At 46.1% G+C, this 18,714-nt stretch overlaps 1 protein-coding gene across 1 annotated transcript in view; it reads right to left on the bottom strand.

Moving 5' to 3' along the window:
• The window catches only part of LOC116979248 (sodium- and chloride-dependent neutral and basic amino acid transporter B(0+)-like), a 61,497-nt gene that overhangs the window by 30,642 nt on the left and 12,141 nt on the right, over window positions 1-18,714 (bottom strand). Inside the window, exons 4-8 of the mRNA XM_033030849.1 lie at window positions 17,848-18,015; window positions 16,598-16,736; window positions 12,479-12,611; window positions 2,579-2,719; window positions 1,603-1,831 (exon numbers count right to left, since the gene is read on the bottom strand). Of these exons, the coding sequence (XP_032886740.1) occupies window positions 1,603-1,831; window positions 2,579-2,719; window positions 12,479-12,611; window positions 16,598-16,736; window positions 17,848-18,015 (810 nt within the window). The remainder of the gene's footprint in view (window positions 1-1,602; window positions 1,832-2,578; window positions 2,720-12,478; window positions 12,612-16,597; window positions 16,737-17,847; window positions 18,016-18,714) is intronic.

The following is an 18,714-nucleotide window of genomic DNA, read 5'->3' as shown; positions in this document are numbered from 1 at the left end:
TTTCCCCAATGTGCAATTGAAATTCACCGATACAACCCACGAGAACCTTCAACCTCCTGGCACCCCACTAGGACCTCCTTGTGACCCATCTATGGCACTAGAATTCTCGCCACTCTCCATGGCGGCTTCATTCTAGTCGCCGCTAATTTTTCAACATGTTGAAAAAATCTTGGCGACCATAATGTAGCGTTGTTACAATCCCTGCCATCAGTGGCGCTGCAGATCTGCCGACTGCTGTGCGCGGGACTCAAGAGGCTGTGGGGGGGGGGTTAGTAAACTGCATGTTTTTCATTGTTGTCAGGGAGGGATTTCCTCTTGCAACAATCTTACGATGTAGAGGAAATCCCGTTCTTTCATCTGTTCGCGGGTTTTTTCAACACGTTGCTGGTCTATTGAATCGCTGGATTTAAAAGTCGGAGCTCAAATTCAAGGCCTTCAAAATCACGGATTGCAAGTTCAGGCTAAAACAAAAGATATGTGGGACGTTTATTTAACATCTTATCTAGTTTTTGGTGTCATTTAATTTTAATCTGATAATGCGAACTAAATTAATTAGGCCCCGATATCGGTAACATGATCATTATCCGTATTGTGTAATTGTCTATCCGTGATCACTATTTTCATGCTAAATATCTGACGATAAACTTCCACAGTACATACAGATCGGATTGTGGCCCCTCGATCTGTATGTGTGTCTGTGTAAAACAGCCCTTGTCCTCAATCACAGCTTTTGAGAAGTCAATACAAAACAATAGGGAACAAGATGCTAATTTCCTAGTATGAAACTGACCATAACTTTTTTAATACTGAAGATATGAAAGTGAATTAGGTAAATATAAAAGGTTATTTTTATGCTTTATCAGATAAATTACAGGCTCGATTTTTAAAATCTCAAAATTTTGTAACATCTCTACATAATGAGGCCGCAACTAGTTCCCAGAATGCGGGAACTCCTCACCACCATGAAAGCGACTCCCCGGCAACCACCCGCGAACATGTGACGACCATGTGGCGACTGCATAGTCTGCTGCAGTCGCCTGAGTGGGACAGGCCCATTAGACCTTTGGGAACCGTCCAAGACTAGATCAACAGGAGGGTATACTGGTCAATTTTAATCAATATGAAATACATTTCCAGGGAATTTAAAACATGTTCTGAACGCATGATGAGTAATTTGGTGACATTCCAACTCCTGATTCACCTCTAATCTGTCAGTATAACCTAGTACCAGTGTTAACACAGAACAGTACAGCACAAAACATGGCCCTTCGACCCTCAATATGTGTGCCAAACATGATGACAAATTAAACAAATCACATCTGCCTGCACGTGATCCATATCTCTCCATTCGCTGCATATCCATGTGTCTATTGAAAATCTCATAAATGCCTCCACCTCCAGCCCTGGCAATGCATTCCACACACTCACACCCTCCATGTAAACAAAGACTTCCCTGCACATCACCAATTGTTGTATTACTTTGGGACTTAAGATCAATTCCTACAAGAAATATGGTGTAGTTTCGTACAATTTCTCATCTGATGGAGGATTGGTTTCAGAAAGAGGGCCATACCTGGGTGATCTTCGCTGAATTTGCTTTACCTGACTGAGCGACCTCTGAAACAGGCTTATCCTGTACGTGAGCCATGTGTCCCAGGACGGAGAAGATGACAAATCCGGCAAACACACTCGTGGCACAGTTCACTACACAGACAATGATGGTGTCTCTGTAACAGTTGTTGTGGAATTTGTTGTAGGATGATAGGGTTATTAGACTGCCGGAACCCACTGCAAGCGAATAAAAAATCTGTGTTGCTGCATCTTTCCAGACCTGTTGCACAGATGGTAAAATTTTTTTTTTTTTAGTTATTTATTAGAAGTAGACATATTATAAAATGTAGTTACATATTATAGTAAAAAAACTTTTCATATACATCAGTCATACATTATTAAAATTTTCCATTATCAATTACTTCTGCTTCTAGTGTTTTTATTTTTTATAGAAAGAGGGAGAAAGAGAGGGTAGAAAGTTACAAAGAAAAAAGAAAGAAAAAAAACACAACAGAAAAACAAGGGAGGTTGAATGGGTTACCTGTAATGCGTCAACGGAGATAGGTTCGTAGGTTATAAAGTATAGCTTTTCATCTGGTCCTGAGTTCAAGTTTCAGTTGGGTCCTCGTGCTGTGCCAATCTATCCCTTCAGATAGTTAATTAATGGAGCCCAAATTTCATGGAAAAGATCTTGTTTGTCCATTAAGACAAGTCTAATTCTTTCTAAGTATAGGGTCTCCGACATTTCCGTAATCCACATTTTAATTTTACTCAAATAAATTCAACCACACAAAGAACAAAATGGTTGTAGATTAATTTTCTTCAGTACAATTGGAAATTGTCCCTAGTATGTAGGTTTCTGCTGGTGTACGTGGTGATCACTGGTCGCCGTGCACACCACGGAATTAGATCTCACACATGAGCACCAATTCCCAAATAACGTTCAGCACAATCAATGAAGGGAAGAAAGAAATAGTTCATACAATAAAAGCACATCTAGAACTTGATGGGTCATTCAGTGATTTACCTCAGCATCAGCCAGCTTTGAGAAGTCCGACTGGTTTCCAATATAGAATTCAATCCCTTTCCGGGCTCCCTCCAGGGTCAGTCCTCGGATCAGAAGTACAGTCAGAACCACGTACGGGAATGTTGCAGTGAAATAAACCACCTGGTCAGGGAGAGAGATTGTTAGATTGTCCTGTGTTGTTGGACCACTGAATCCAATTGAATAAAAAATTACATAGAATATAGAAAATATAACACAGGAATGGGGCCCGTTGGCTACAACATCCGTACAGGATTCAAGAGAGTTTATTGTCATGTGTCCCAGATAGGACAATGAAATTCTTGCTTTGCTTCAGCACAACAGAATATTGTAGGCATAAATAAATACAGAGCAGATCAGTGTGTCCATATACTATTGAATATATATATATATATATATATATTTATATGCTTATTTATGTGTGTATATATATATATATGTACACACACATAAATAAGCATATAAAGTGCAATAGGCTATTAAACTCAGATTTTTGTTTGAGTTGAGTTTAATAGTCTGATGGCTGTGGGGAAGTAGCTGTTCCTGAACCTGGATGTTGCAGATTTCAGGCTCCTGTACCTTCTACCTGAAGGCAGCGGAGAGATGAGTGTGTGGCCAGGATGGTGTGAGTCCTTGATGATGCTGCCAGCCTTTTTTGAGGAAGCGACTGTAGTAGATCCCCTCGATGGTAGGGAGGTCAGAGCCGATGATAGACTGGGCAGTGTTTCCTACTTTTTGCAGTCTTTTCCACTCCTGGGCGCACGTTGCCGAACCAAGCTACGATGCTCTCTACTGTGCATCTGCAGAAGTTCGGGAGAGTCCTCCTTGACATACCGACTCTCCGTAACCTTCTCAGGAAGTAGAGGCACTGATGTGCTTTCTTTATAATTGCATCAGATTTCTGGGACCAGGAGAGATCTTCGGAAATATGCACGCCCATGAATTTGAAGCTCTTGACGCTTTCCACCATCGACCCATTGATATAAACGGGACTGTGGGTCCCCATCCTACCCCTTCCAAAGACCTGAACACGATGCCAAGATAAACTCATCTGTCTGTATGTGATCGATTTTCCTCCTTTGCTCTGCCTAAAAAATCTAGCCCCATACTTCTCGTTTAAACTTTACCCTCATCTTAAACCTATACTATATAATCTATAGTTAACGGATGTGATATAGTTCGGATTACGCAGACATGGCTTCAGGATGACCAAAGCTGGGAGCTCTCATTTTGCACACTAATCTCTTGTGTGGGATCAGAAGTACAGTCAAAGTCTTTTTGAACGTCCAGATACACCACATTCACTGGCTCTCCCTTATACATTCTACTTGTAACATTCTCCATAAATTCCAGAAGATTAGTCAAGCATGATTTCCTCTTCATAAATCCATGCTGACTTGGACCGGTCCTGTCACTGCCTTCCAAATGCGCTGCTATTACATCTTTAATATTCTTTTCCACTGCTGATGTCAGACTAACTGGTCTTGCCTCTACCGCCCAACATCCCGAACCCGATTTAAAGGCCACATGGATGAACTCCAAAAATTGTTCATCCCTGTCTGGCGAAAAAATAAAACGGGGAAGGCAGCTCAACTGTGGCTAACAAAGGAAATCAAGGATAGTGTTAAATCCAAGGAAGAGGCAATTAAATTGGCCAGAAGAAGCAGCAAATCAAAGACTGGGAGAAATTTAGAACTCAACAGAGGAGGACAAAGGAGTTAACTAAGAAGGGGGGAAAAGAGCATGAAAGAAAGCTTGCGGATAAAATAAATACTGACTGTAAAAGCTTCTTTAGATATGGAAAAAGGAAAAGATGAGTGAAGACAAATGTGGATCCCTTACAATCTGAAACAGGTGAATTAATAATGGGAAGCAAGGAAATGGCAGAACAGTTAAATAAGTACTTTGGTTCTGTCTTCACTAAGGAAGACGCAAACAATCTCCCAGAAATACTAGGTGACCGAGGATCTAGTGGGAGGGAGGAACTAAGGGAATCTACATTAATCAGGAAATGGTGTTAGGTAAACTGTTGGGAGTGAAGGCAGATAAATCCCCAGGGCCTGACGGTCTGCATCCCAGAGTACTCAAGAAAGTGGCCCTAGAAATTGTGAATGCATAGGTGACAATGCTCTATAGACTCTGAATCAGTTCCTGTGGACTGGAGGGTAGCTAATGTAACCCTACTTTTTAAGGAAGGAGGGAGGGAAAATTAAATTATAGACCAGTTAGCCTTACATCGGTAGTTAGGAAGATGCTTGAGTCAATTATTAAAGATGTAATAGCAGTGCATTTGGAAGGCAGTGACAGGATCGGTCAGAATCAGCATTGATTTCTGAAAGGAAATCATGCTTGACTAAAATTTGGGGAATTTTGTAAAATCATTAATATCTCAGACAGATAATATATCACACAGACGGCGTTCCCCTACTTTTTAGTTTCCAGTTTCCATCCTGTGCGTGAATTCGCAGCTTTATCCTGCACTACTTAATCCAAGGGCGAGCGGACAGACGGACGAAAGCATCGATCATAGAGCGGAATAGATGCCATTTTGGGTCGAGCCTTCTTCCGACTGATTCGGGGAAAGAGGAACAAAAGATATGGACGGTACTAAGGACCAATGAATGGAAGATATGCCGATATCTCCCGTTTCCCTTTCTCTTGACTGTCAGTCTGAAGAAGGGTCTCGACCCGAAATGTCACCTATTCCGCTCTATGATCGTTGCTTTCGTCTGTCTCACCGCGCGTTCGCTCGCTCTTGGTGCCGGCGCTTCTCCCCTCAGACTCTGCCAAACAAACAGACACACACACACAGCATGTCCGGCAGATCGGTGCGGGCCGAGACCATGAGCAGGGCGAAGGATGACATCAAACAGGTCATGGCAGCTATCGAAAAAGTATGGAAATGGTAAAGGGGAAATAGATGTTTAACAAAAAAAAGGGGGCCGGCGATCGCTCCGTTTGCACGTCGGAGGAAAGGGAGGGAGGGGGGAGGATGGCTTGAGTGGGAGCAGGATTTTCTGGAGCTCCTTCCAAATAGCAATATTTTGTATGTTCAAAGTTAATAAGAAGGACTAGTCAGGAATATCAAAATGATCACCTGCAGCTGAGAAAAAAAAGATGATTTGTGCATGAAGAAGTCATGACTAAAACAAAGATACTAGAGCGGAGATGGAAGAGGTTATGGAAATGGTGCTGAAGATTACCCTGACCCTACTACGGCTTTTTTGTCGAGTGGACTATCTTGCTCCGCCGCTATGGGACCTTTGGTTTCCAGTCTCTATGAGATGGACAGTGTGGAGGAAAGTGGCACTGTAAGGGCAGTCCACGTCTTTCACCAGCTCATTGGAACTTTTCTCAATTCCATAATGACTGTCTAAGAACTTGGCCCTCATCAGACCTGGCGTCTCTCCGCCATAAAGCGAGTTCACCTCCTGGACGCTCAACTCGTAGACCACCCACTCCTTCCTGAAGCGGATATCGAACAGCTGTAAATTGCTGGCGTGACTGTGGCGGAACGCAAACTCCCAGTCAAAGTAGCGAACGTGGTTGTTTACAACATGGTATCTTGGTCCACGTGGCTCGAACTGGAAGGGGGCCGTAGGTTTGAAACTTCTCGCGAGGTCTCAGCGAGGCGTAGTTGTGATCCGAATCCGTCCTTTGGATCTCTCTCGCTCTCACCCTCTCGCCTCGGCATTCCCGGAATAATTTGGCATTTTGTGGGTACGGCTGCATCTGCGGTTCCTTCCTGGGCCCTTCGAGCCTGCACCGCCATTCAATATGATCATGGCTGATCATCCAACTCAGTATCCCGTACCTGCCTTCTCTCCATGCCCCCTGATCCCTTTAGCCACAAGGGCCACATCTAACTCCCTCTTAAATATAGCCAATGAACTGGCCTCAACTACCTTCTGTGGCAGAGAGTTCCAGAGATTCACCGCTCTCTGTGTGAAAAATGTTTTTCTCATCTCGGTCTTAAAGGGTTTCCCCTCTATCCTTAAGCTGTGACCCCATTGTCCTGGACTTCCCCAACATCGAGAACAATCTTCCTGCATCTAGCCTGTCCAACCCCTTAAGAATTTTGTATGTTTCTATAAGATCTCCCCTCAATCTCCTAAATTCTAGTGAGGTTTTGGGTCGAGATTCTTCTGCAGACAATCACAAGTATTCTCACCGACGAGAGTTCAGTTCAGTCTGAAGAAGGGTCTGCTCTCCAGTCGCTGCCTGTCCCACAGAGTTACTCCAGCTTTATGTCTAACTTCAATTTCACGAGTTAAATAAAAAACAGAGCGCTGGAGGAACTCAGAGGGCTAGGCGGCATCTGTGGAGGGAATGGATTAGGAGTTGTTTCGGGCCAGGGTTCTTCTTCAATAGGAAGGAAGTGCAGATCAAAGATGCTAGAGCGGATACTAGTATCTTTGCTGCGAATCTGGCATGATATTCTTCCAATTTAAATCAGAATTCTGATTTTATTGTTTTCCTTGTGCCTGATTATTTGGCGGCCAATCAACCGCTGTGTCTAAGGGAATTGCGTCCAATCATCGACCAGCTTCCCTTAGAATTCCCGTACAATCAACAAATCGGTCTACTCCCGTCCAATCAACCGCTGTCTCCAGGGACATTGTGTCCAATCACATAATGCACTGGTCACTCGGCGGCCAATCAGACAGTCTCCTAGGGGCCTTTTGATCAATCACCGACCTGCTTCCCTCACCGAAGCAGACGATGGCAGCAACCAACACAGAGAGAGAGAGAGAGATGCAAAAAAGCAGCTATGACATATAATACACAATAAACGATATTATAAATACACAATGAACAAGTTATGCATTCTTGTACTCTTACATGGGTATGACCGCACATAAAAAAATTCCCGCCCCCTCCCCCCCCACTTCCTTCCCATACTCAGCCTCACGGACCTTAGAGTACCCCTAGTTCCTAAAAACCCATTTCCATCACTGGTTACAAAGTAGAATGGATGAGGGAGAGCCAGTGAATGTGGTGTGCACTTTCAAAAAGCCTTTGACAAGGTCCCACTAAAGAGATTAGTGTGCAAAATTAGAGCGCATGGTATTGGGGGTTGGGTAGACTGGTTGGCAGACAGGAAGCAAATATAGATTAACAGGTCCTCCTTAGAATGGCAGGCAGTGATTAATGGGGTGCTGCAAGGTTCAGTGCTGGGACTCCAGTTATTTACAATATATATTAACAATTTAGACGAGGGAATTAAATGTAACATCTCCAAGTTTGCGGATGACACAAACCTGGGTGGCAGTGTGAGCTGCGAAGAGGATACTATGAGGCTGCAGGGTGACTTGGATAGGTTGGGTGAGTGGGCAGATGCAGTATAATGTGAGATTATCCACTTTGGTGGCAAGAACAGGAAGGCAGATTATCTGAATGGTGTCAGATTTGGAAAAGAGTAGATGCACCAAAATGTGAGTGAGCTTGTACATCAGTCACTGAAAGTAAGCATGCAGGTACAGCAGGCAGTGAAGAAAGCTAATGGCATGTTGGCCTTCATTGCGAGAGGATTTGAGTTTAGGAGCAAGGAGGCCCTACTGCACTTGTACAGGGCCCTGGTGAGACCGCACCTGGAGTATGATGCGTAGAAAAGAACTGCAGATGCTAGTTTAAATTCAAGGTAGACACGAAATGCTGGACTGACTCTGTAGGACAGGCAACATCTCTGGAGAGAAGGAATGGGTGACGTTTCCGATCGAGACCCTTCTTCAGATTTATCTCATAGGACTAATGGAATCAAGGGATATGTGGAGAAAGCAATAAATATAGAAAATAGTGTAGGAGTCGGCCATTTGAGCCAGCACCGCCATTCAATATGATCATGGCTGATCATCAAAAATCAGTACCCCGTTCCAGCTTTTTCCCAATATCCCTTGATTCCCTTAGCTCTAAGAGCTAAATCCAATTCACTCTTGAACATATGTAGTGAGTAGGCCTCCACTGCCTTCTGTAGAAGAGAATTCCACAGATTCACAACTCTCTGGATGAAAACGATTTTTCCTCATCTCAGTCCTAAATGGCAGATCCCTTATTCTTAAACTGTGACCCCTGGTCCTGAACTCCCCCAACATCGGGAACAATTTTCCTGCATCAACCCTGTCAAATCCTCTAAGAATTTTATATCTATCTATCTATATCTATCTATATTACTAAACGTCTGTTCTTGACCCGTTTTGGCCATCTGTGCTGCGATTTCCGAGAGAACGCCGCCACCTACGGCCGTCATTTTTGGCCACCTTGCTCAGAGCCCCGCTTCGCCGTATGTGTGCCGAGGATTTTCCCATCGATGAAAAATGACAGAGATATTAATGATTTTAAAACATTCCCCATTCTCTCTGCTGCCCCTGCTGGCGGCAGGGGGGAGGGACTATAAAACCAGGAAGTGGTGTGCCTCAATCAGTGTCTGCAAGCTGGAGGAAGGCAGAGGGTCACGTTTCTCTGAGCTGTGAATAACACTGAACACATGTCTACTCAAATGTAAGTGTCCTTAGTGGTTCTAAAACGCTTGCAGAATGTGTCTATTGGTTCTAAAATGTTTGCAAAAAGTGTTTATTGGTTCTAAAATGTTTGCAAAAAGTGTCTCTTTTGGTTCTACAATGCTCGCAGAATGTGTCTTTTTTGGTTCTAAAATGTTTTTTAAGTTCTCCTCCCCTCTCCTTTCCCCCCCACCCTCTCCTCTCTTCTCCCCCCCTCCTCTCCCCCCTCCCCCCCCCTCTCTCTCCCCCCTCTTTTTCTCCCCCCTCCCCTCCCCCACCATTCCTCCCCTAAACCCCCTCCCCTCCACACACCCCTACCCCCTTCCCTCCACTCTCCCTCCCCCTCCCTGCTCCCCACCTCTCCCCCTCCCCTCTCAGCACACCCTCTCTCTCCCCTCTTTCCCCTCCCTCTCCCCCTTCTCTCCCCCCTTCTCTCCCCCCTCCTCTCTCCCCTCCTCCCCCTCTCCCCTCCTCCCCCTCTCTCCCCACCATCCCCTCCCCCACCTTCCCTCCCTCCCCTAAACCCCCTCCCCTCCACACCCCCTCCCCTCTTCCCTCCACCCTCCCCCTCCCTCCCCCTCCCTGCTCCCCACCGCTTCCCCTCACCCCCCTCAGCACCCCCTCTCTCTCCCCCTCACTCTCACCCTCTCTCGCTCCTCCCCTCCTCCCCCACCTTTCCCCCCTCACCCACCCTCCCTCTTATCCTCCTCTCCACCCCCCTACCCCTCTTGCCCCTCTCTCTGTGTCTCTGTCTCTCTCTCTGCCTCTGCCCCTTCTCTCTCTGCCCTCACTCTCTACCCCCGCCTCTCTAGATGTGACTGCAAGTTGGGGGCTATGCGTCAGTAGATAGGGTGGTTATGGGGTAAAAGGAGCAAATTAATAATATTAATATAATATCAAGGGGGTAATTAGCGTGAGTGCGGGGGGGGGGATAGTTAGTGTGTGTGACGCTGCGTGCTGCGTGCCGCCCCCCCCCCCCCACAACCGCACGTTGGGGGAACAACTATTAAAAGTCTCATCTTGTATGTATGTATACGTGCGTGTGTGTCCGTATGTGTTTTTCTACCTTCACCAAAACGTTTAAATCTTTACATATACTGACTCACATATTCCCCCTCCATGCAATAATCAGGTTCACTTAAGATTTAATTCTATATTTCACAAGTTATTGACGATTCAAGTATTTTTAAAAAAGGCAAAAAATGGTTCTCACGCACAGCCTTTTTCCAGGTCTTTCCACTGATGATGTCACAATCCCACTCACAGTACACCAATCACAATGGGCTCTCAAGCTGCCGAGTGCCACCCCCCCGGGTTATTCACACTCCCCACCTCCTCCCACCCCACCCCCCCGGGTTATTCATCATTAACGTTTAAAAAAAAACACCTTTTAAAACAACAGCTTCCAGTGACGTCACATATTGTGACTTACATTTTTCTCCTCCATGCAGGTTCATCAGGTTAAGGTTCACTTGACCAGGTAGGCAAGATGGGAGGGAATACATCGAAGTACCTCACCCTGAGCACAGGATCGCCCCAGGGTTGTGTCCTCAGCCCCCTATTGTACTCCCTGTACACACATGACTGTGTGGCTAGGTTCAGCTCCAACTCATTAATTAAGTTTGCTGATGACACTGTGGTGGTGGGCCTGATCTCAGACAACGACGAAAAGGCCTACCGGGAGGAGGTGGCTGGTCTAGCACTCTGGTGCCAGGATAACAGCCTCATCTTGAATATCAAAAAAACGAAGGAGCTGATCATGGCCTTTAGGAGGGCACATCATCCGAGGACGTACACTCAATTGAGGATAAATGGGGATCCTGTGGATAGGGTAAACTGTTTTAAATATCTGGGAGTCCACATCTCCGAGGATATGACATGGGCATCACACGCCTCAGCACTCGTGAGTAAGGCAAGGCAGCGCCTTTACCACCTCAGGCAATTGAGGAAATTCAGAGTGTCTCCGAGGATCCTCCAGTGCTTCTACGCAGCGGCGGTGGAAAGCATCTTGTCTGGGAACATTACCATCTGGTTTGGGAATGGCTCTGCCAAGGACAAGAAGGCTCTGCACAGAGTAGTGCATTTGGCAGAACGCATTATGGGAACTTCACTTGCCCCCCTACAGGAACTCCAGAGCCAACAATATCATGAGAGACCCCTTCCACCCCTGCAACGGACTGTTCCAGCTGCTACGGTCAGGCAAACGCCTCCGTTGCCATGCGGTGAGAACGGAGGTTGAGAAGGAGTTTCTTCCCAGAGGCCATTCGGACTGTAAACACCTATCTCACCAGGGACTAACTCTACTGAACGTTTTTCCTTCCATTATTTATTATGTAAAAGAATATGTGTGTTATGATTGTGTTTATAGTTTGTTTGGTTGTTTGTCTTTTGCACAAAAGTCCGCGAGCATTGTCACTTTCATTTCACTGCACATCTCGTATATGTATGTGACAAATAAACTTGACTTGACTTGACTTATGGGCCTGTTCCACTTAGGCGACTTTTAGGCGAGTGCAGTCGCCACATGGTCGCCACATGTTCGCGGGTGGTTGCCGGAGAGTCGCCTTCATGGTCGTGAGGAGTTCCTGCATTCTGGGAACTAGTCACGGCCTCATATGGTTGCCATGAATTTTTCAACATGTTGAAAAATTAGCGGCGACTAGAATGAAGCCGCCATGGCAAGTAGCGAGAATTCTCGAACCATAGGTGGATTGCCAGGAAGTCGAGGGTTCTTGTAGGTAAGCAGTATTTTTCAGAACGAAGGATAACCGACCGGTAATGTTAAATGTCCGCCGAGCTTCACAGCCGTGTATCTCTGGCTTCTTAAAAGTTGTCTCCATTCCTTCTCCCCCCCTCCCCCCCCCCCCCCTGCTTTGAAAGGATTTACTGTACACTGTGCTTTAGCTGTCTTTTTACAGCGCCAACCTTCCTGTTCATCGCGGTGTGTGTCCATTTCACCTTGGCTTCACCCGTGTGAACCTTTTATACAGCGCTCCCCCTGCTTGCCCTGTTCCCCGCCTGCATAACGGGGTGGTGAAGGAAGCGATGTGTTTGTGTGTGAGTGTGTTCCACTCTGGCAGTCGCCATTCCAGTTGTCGGTGTTTCAGGCGACTGCCGGCAATTTGTCAGTCACCGGGAGTCCACTGAAAAATTGCCTAAGTGGGACAGGCACATTAAGATTTCATCCTATATTTAATATAATAAAATATATTTAAACTCCACACACAGCACCTGAAGTCAGGATCGAGCCTGGATTTCTGGCGCTATGGGGCAGCAGCTCTACTACCAACACCACTGTGCCGCCAGGTACATTCTCGTGGAATTGTTGTACTACTTAGCATTTTTTCAATGCTGCTTCAGCTCTTTCTGTTGCTGGTTAGTTTACCTTTCCTGAAGATTTGATTCCTCGAGACAGAGCGGCCCCGATGATGAACCAGGCTAGAAGTAGACAGAGAGCCAGGTTCCAAACAATCTCTCCCATCTCATCTATTGACGTTGACCGATGTAGAACCCCCTTACTGAATGACAAGAGAAAGACAAAGGAGATAATGATCGACCAGGAAGCAAACGTTACACATACCCCAGTTTACATTGTAGACTTCAGAAAGTCTAGGGGTGGCACGCACACCCCCATCCACATTAACGGGACGGAGGTGGAACGTGTTTCCAGCTTCAGGTTTCTGGGGGTCAACATCTCCGATGACCTCTCTTGGACCCACAATACCTCAACTCTGGTCAAGAATGCTCAACAGCGTCTCTTCTTCCTGAGGAGACTAAAGAAGGTCCACCTGTCTCCTCAGATTCTGGTGAACTTCTACCGCTGCACCATCGAGAGCATCCATACCAACCAGCTTCGTCAAGGACTGCTCTCACCCCAACCATAGACTGTTTACCCTCTTACTATCCGGGAGGCGCTACAGGTCTCTCCGTTGCCGGACCAGCAGGTCCAGGAACAGCTTCCTCACTGTGGCTGTTACACTACTCAACACTGTAGCTCGGTGATTGCCAACCACCCCCCCCCCCCCCCACCACCAGACACTCCTTCCACTAGGAAAAAAATAATTGCACTACTATGTCTGTATGCACGTAAATATATTTATTTATTGCTCATATTCTATGTCGCTCTTCTAGGGAGATGCTAACTGCATTTCGTTATCTCTGTACTGTACACTGCACAATGACAATAAAATTTTAATTCTGAATCTTTGAATCTGACAGCGCTAAACTAGAGATGGTTGAAAACTTCAAATTCCTAGGAGTCAATATCACCAACAACTTCTCCTGGACCACCTATATTGAAACAACGACCAAGAAAGCACACCAACGCATCTACTTCATTAGAAGACGTAGGAAGTTTGGCATGCCTCCTGCAACTCTCTCCATTTTCTACAGGTGCACAATAGAAAGCATTTTATCAGGATGCATCACAGCTTGAATTGAATTGAATTGAATACCTTTATTGTCATTCAGACCTTACGGTCTGAATGAAATTTCGTGCCTGCAGTCATACATACAATCATACAATAATAAACAACAATAAACACAAATTAACACCACCACAGTGTATCCTCCAAGCACCTCCTCACTGTGGTGGAGGCAAAAATCTTAGGGTTACTGTCTCTTCCCTCCTCTTCTACCTCTGCGCTGAAGCGATTCCCCACCGGGCGATGGCACAACAGTCCCGCGGCTCACCGAACCCCGCAAACGGGCCGGTTCCAACACCACGGCCCGGGGGTGGTCGAAGCTGCCGCCCTCCAGTCCAGCACACGCAGCCGCTGGCCCGCAGCTCAACCCAGGACTCAGGTCACCGCCGCCAGAACGCCGTCCCAGCCACCGGAGCACCGTTCCAGCCCCGAGCCGGATCGCCCTCACGTGAGTACCGTTCTCCCTCGGGCTGGGCCACTCCGACGGGAGTGCCGTTCTCCCTCGGGCTGGGCCACTCCGACGGGAGTGCCGTTGGACCCTCGGGCTGGGCCACTCCGACGGGAGTGCCGTTCTCCCTTGGGCTGGGCCACTCCGACGGGAATGCCGTTCTCCCTCGGGCTGGGGCACTCCGACGGGAGTGCCGTTGCACCCTCGGGCTGGGCCACTCCGACGGGAGTGCCGTTCTCCCTCGGGCTGGACTACTCCGACGGGGGTGCCGTTCACCCTCGGGCTGGGCCACTCCGATGGGCCACAGCCCCTCACGGGAAAGTCTCTCAGCCCCTCGCCAGGCCGCTCTCACGAGAGCGCAGTTCCAGCCCCGGGCTGGGCCACTCCGACGGAGTGTAAAACAGTTACATCCAAGAAATTGCAGCAAATTGTGGATGCAGCCCAGACCATCACACAAATGAACTTTCCTTCTATTGACTCCATTTATACCCCACGCTATCTCGGCAAGGCCAGCAGCACAATCAAGGTTGAGTTGCACCCTGGCCACTCCCTCTTCTCCCCTCTCCCAGATGTAGAAGTGTGAAAACGCACACCTCCAGATTCAGGGAGTTCCTTCCTAGCTGTTATCAGGCAACTGAATCATCCTACCACAACCAGAGAGAAGTGTCTAATGCCCCTGTCCCACTTAGGAAACCGGACAGAAACCTCTGTAGACTTTGTGCGGTTCCCGGAGGTTTTTGTCAGTCTCCCTACCTGCTTCCACTACCTGCAACCTCCGGCAACCACCTGCAACCTCCGGGAAAACGCCAGAGACCCAGATTTGATCCTGATTATTGGTGCTGTCTGTACGGAGTTTGTACTCTCTTCCCATGACCTGCGTCGGTTTTCCACGGGAGCTTCGGTTTCCTCCCACACTTCAAAGACGTACAGGTTTGTAGGTTAATTAACTTGGTAAAATTGTAAGATATCCCAAATGTGTGCAGGATAGTGTTAGTGTGCGGGGATTGCTGCTCAGTGCAGATTCGATGGGCCTAAGGACCTGTTTCCGCGCTGTATCTAAAGTAATAATAATAATAATAATAATGCATTTTATTTGCTGGCACCTTTCTGGACACCCAAGGACACCTTACAGGACATAAAATCACAATACATTTATCAATATTAAAATCAAGTTGATTAAAAACAAAAAACATAAAAAACAAAAAATACACAAAACATTTTAAGTCATTAAAATCAGGGTGAACATGGTGGAAGTTATGTCGGGTATGCTAATCTAAACAGGTGTGTTTTGAGTTGTGATTTGAATTGATCGATAGTGTCCAGGTGACGGATGGGAGGTGGGAGAGTGTTCCAGAGACGTGGGGCAGAGCAGCTGAAGGCTCTGGCACCCATGGTGCTGAGTCTAAATGTGGGGACAGTTAAAATTGCAGCTGAGGAGGAACGAAGTGACCGGGAAGGAGTGTATGGTAGCAGCAGGTCAGAGAGGTATTGGGGAGCAAGGTGGTGTAGGGCTTTGAAGGTCAGCAGTAAAATCTTGTAGTTAATCCGGTGGTGCACAGCGAGCCAGTGGAGCTGAGTGAGGATGGGTGTGATGTGGTCTGATGATCTGGTGCGGGTGATGATCCGGGCTGCAGAGTTCTGAATGCATTGGAGGCGATGAAGAAGTTTATTGGAGGTGCAAGTGAGGAGGGCGTTGCAGTAATCGATGCGGGATGTGACCAGAGCGTGGATGAGGACTTTTGTATTGTCTTTGGAGAGGGAGGGGCGGAGTCTGGTGATGTTGCGGAGATGAAAGTATGCAGAGCGTGTGATATTGCTGATGTGGGGGCCAAAGGAAAGTGTATTGTCCAGAATGACGCCGAGACTTTTGACATGGGAGGAGGTGGGTATGGGTGAGACATCAACTGAAATGGTGAACGGGTGGGTTTTGGAGAGTGTGGACTTTGAGCCTATTAGCATGATTTCTGTTTTATTTCCATTGAGTTTTAGAAGGTTGAGTGACATCCAGTTGCTGATAGCTTGAAGACAGGTGGTGAGGGCAGTTGGGGGAAGGGAGGTGTTTGGTTTTGTGGAGAGGTAAAGTTGTGTATCATCGGCGTAGCAGTGAAAATTGATTCCAAAATGACGGAGAATATTGCCAAGAGGTTGAATATAGATGATAAAAAGCAGTGGCCCCAGCACCGATCCCTGAGGAGGTAAAGTAAACTAAATTAACGTACAGACCCACACGTCTTTGAGATGTGGGAGGAAACCAGAGCACCCTGAAAACAGCCATGTGGTCACGGGTAGAACTTGCAAACTCCACAGTGACAGCAGCCAAGTCAGGTCTGAACCCTGGTCACCAGCGCTGAAAGTCTGTAGCTCCACCAGCTGCGCCACTCGCACCCTACAGCATTTTACTTGTTAAACTAGACATTCACCTTTTATAACATCATAAGTGATGGGAGCAGAAGTAGGCCATTTGGCCCATCAAGTCTCCGCCATTCAATCATGGCTGATCCATCTCTCCCTCCTAACCCCATTATCCTACCATCTCTCCATTACCTCTGACACCCATACTAATCAAGAGTCATTTCTAATCATTTTCCCCTACAAAGTGTACCGTGTGTGCTCTGTACAGCAAGTTACTTACTCCCAGTATTGTTCACTTGGACCCTGGTGAGGAACATGGATTTCTGATCCATTGGAACAAGTTTTGTTGTTTGCCTGCAGCCAAGTTGTATTAACGATTCCAGAATACTCGCCGTCCAGAGTGAGGTTGCAGAGGGGATCTGGAAAATACGAAGTGGGGTTTAAAAGTACACACCTTCTTGAGTGATGACATTTACACTTAACTGTAACATGGAAACAAAAAAGAATTAGAAAATAGTTAAGAATGACTAGAAAAACAAGCTGTAATCTGTTCTTTTGCTGTGAGCAATACCATCAACCAATTTATATAGAGCCAATTCACCACTACCTCATTGCGGACTTTGGACTTTGTCTATGGAACTGGTGCACTACAATGCTGAGGACTATCTTCTGCACTCCGTATATTATCCTTTGCTCTACCTAATGTATTGGAATTTGGTTTGATTGCATTTGTGTATAGCATTATCTGATTTGCTTGGCTAGCATGCAAATACAGCTTTTCACTGTACCTCAGTACGTGACTAATAAACCTAAACCTAAAGGGGAGCAATAAAGGTGTAAATGGGGGGAGAATACAGCTGATGCTATGTTTGTAATACAAACATTATATTTCAGTGATTGAACATTAAAATACATAGCCATAGAAGCTACGGACAATACATAGTCTACGGACAATGGAGACAATGTCAGAAATAATCACAATGGCATGACGACAGTGACAAATCAAACTGTAACATGGAAACAAAAAAGAATTAGAAAATAGTTAAGAATGACTAGAAAAACAAGCTATAATCTGTTATTTTGCTGTGAGCAATACCATTAACCAATTTATTTTTAAAAATTCACTGTTCAACATTTAACACCAGTTCTGATAAACCTGAAACATTAACTCTGTTTCTCTCTCCACAAATGCAGCCTGAACTGCTGAACTTATTTGCTGGCTTTGTTTTTAGGTTTAGGTTTATTATTGTCACTTGTACTGAGGTACAGTGATAAGCTTTCTTCCAGAGACAGTCAATGTCTGCAATGGGGTAGAGGTGAATTGGACAGTACCCCAGCTTATGGAGGATCATTCAGAAGCCTAGTGACATGGAGGGGAAGAAGCTGTTTATTTCAAATTGCCAGCATCTGCAGCCTTCTTTTTGATGTTAATATAATATCAATGCCTGAAACCGTCAATCCCACAGTGAAACCATTCCTAGACTGACAAAGAAAGATCTGACACTTTACCCAACAGAGTTCGCTCAGTACCTCTGGGTGTCCGGCTGCAGGTTTCATCCGCACCCCACCAGCTGAAGCAGTCTGACCACGGCAGCGGGGATTGGAAGGAAGCAAACAGGTAGAACAGGCTGTAGGCGATGATGCAGTTGTAGTAAATTTCACCAATTGCCCCAAAAAGGACCATGGTGATCCCCACACCTAGAAACGGAACAGACAAGCGATTATTATAGAAAGTATTTCACGCAGATTCCACTGACTAAACATATTTTGATTGGTGGCTACGACACGGATGTGGAGTAAGGAAAATCAGATAAATTAGGCAGAGAAATAAAACAGCAGCAACTTAGGACATGGGAATAAGTAGTCTTGTGATCCAAGGTGGCGCGCAGATTGGCTTCTCTGTGTGCATGTGATACAGACTGTACATTACATATCAGTGCCTTAACATTAAAATGTACAACTTTGTTCGGAGAGCAGTAACCCTACATGTTATAGAGTCATAGAGTGATGCAGTGTGGAAACAGGCCCTTCGGCCCAACGCAGCCATACCAACCAACAATGTCCCAGCTACACTAATCCCACTTGCCTGCGCTTGGTCCATATCCCTCCAAACCTGTCCTATCCATGTACATGTACCTTACCAGTTTCCCTACTCCACATCATTGCAAGAGTAACATTCTCCATGCCTTCCTCCTAAATTGCCAAACCAGTATGCTACCTTTATCGTGTCATGTCTAAGGACATCTTGGTCCCTCTGTATTAAAGCTTTGTTTTTTTAACTTGGGAAAAAAACTTAATTTATAAAAATAGATTTTCCATTTATAGTTTATACTAGACTAAGTGGGACCCGTTGGGTCCCAGCATCACACAGGAGGGCTGGTCATCCAACGCAATATT

Source organism: Amblyraja radiata, chromosome 12 (assembly GCF_010909765.2).
Source record: "Amblyraja radiata isolate CabotCenter1 chromosome 12, sAmbRad1.1.pri, whole genome shotgun sequence".
Classification (NCBI taxonomy): Eukaryota; Metazoa; Chordata; class Chondrichthyes; order Rajiformes; family Rajidae; genus Amblyraja; species Amblyraja radiata.
This window is presented reverse-complemented; position numbering and strand designations above follow the sequence as displayed.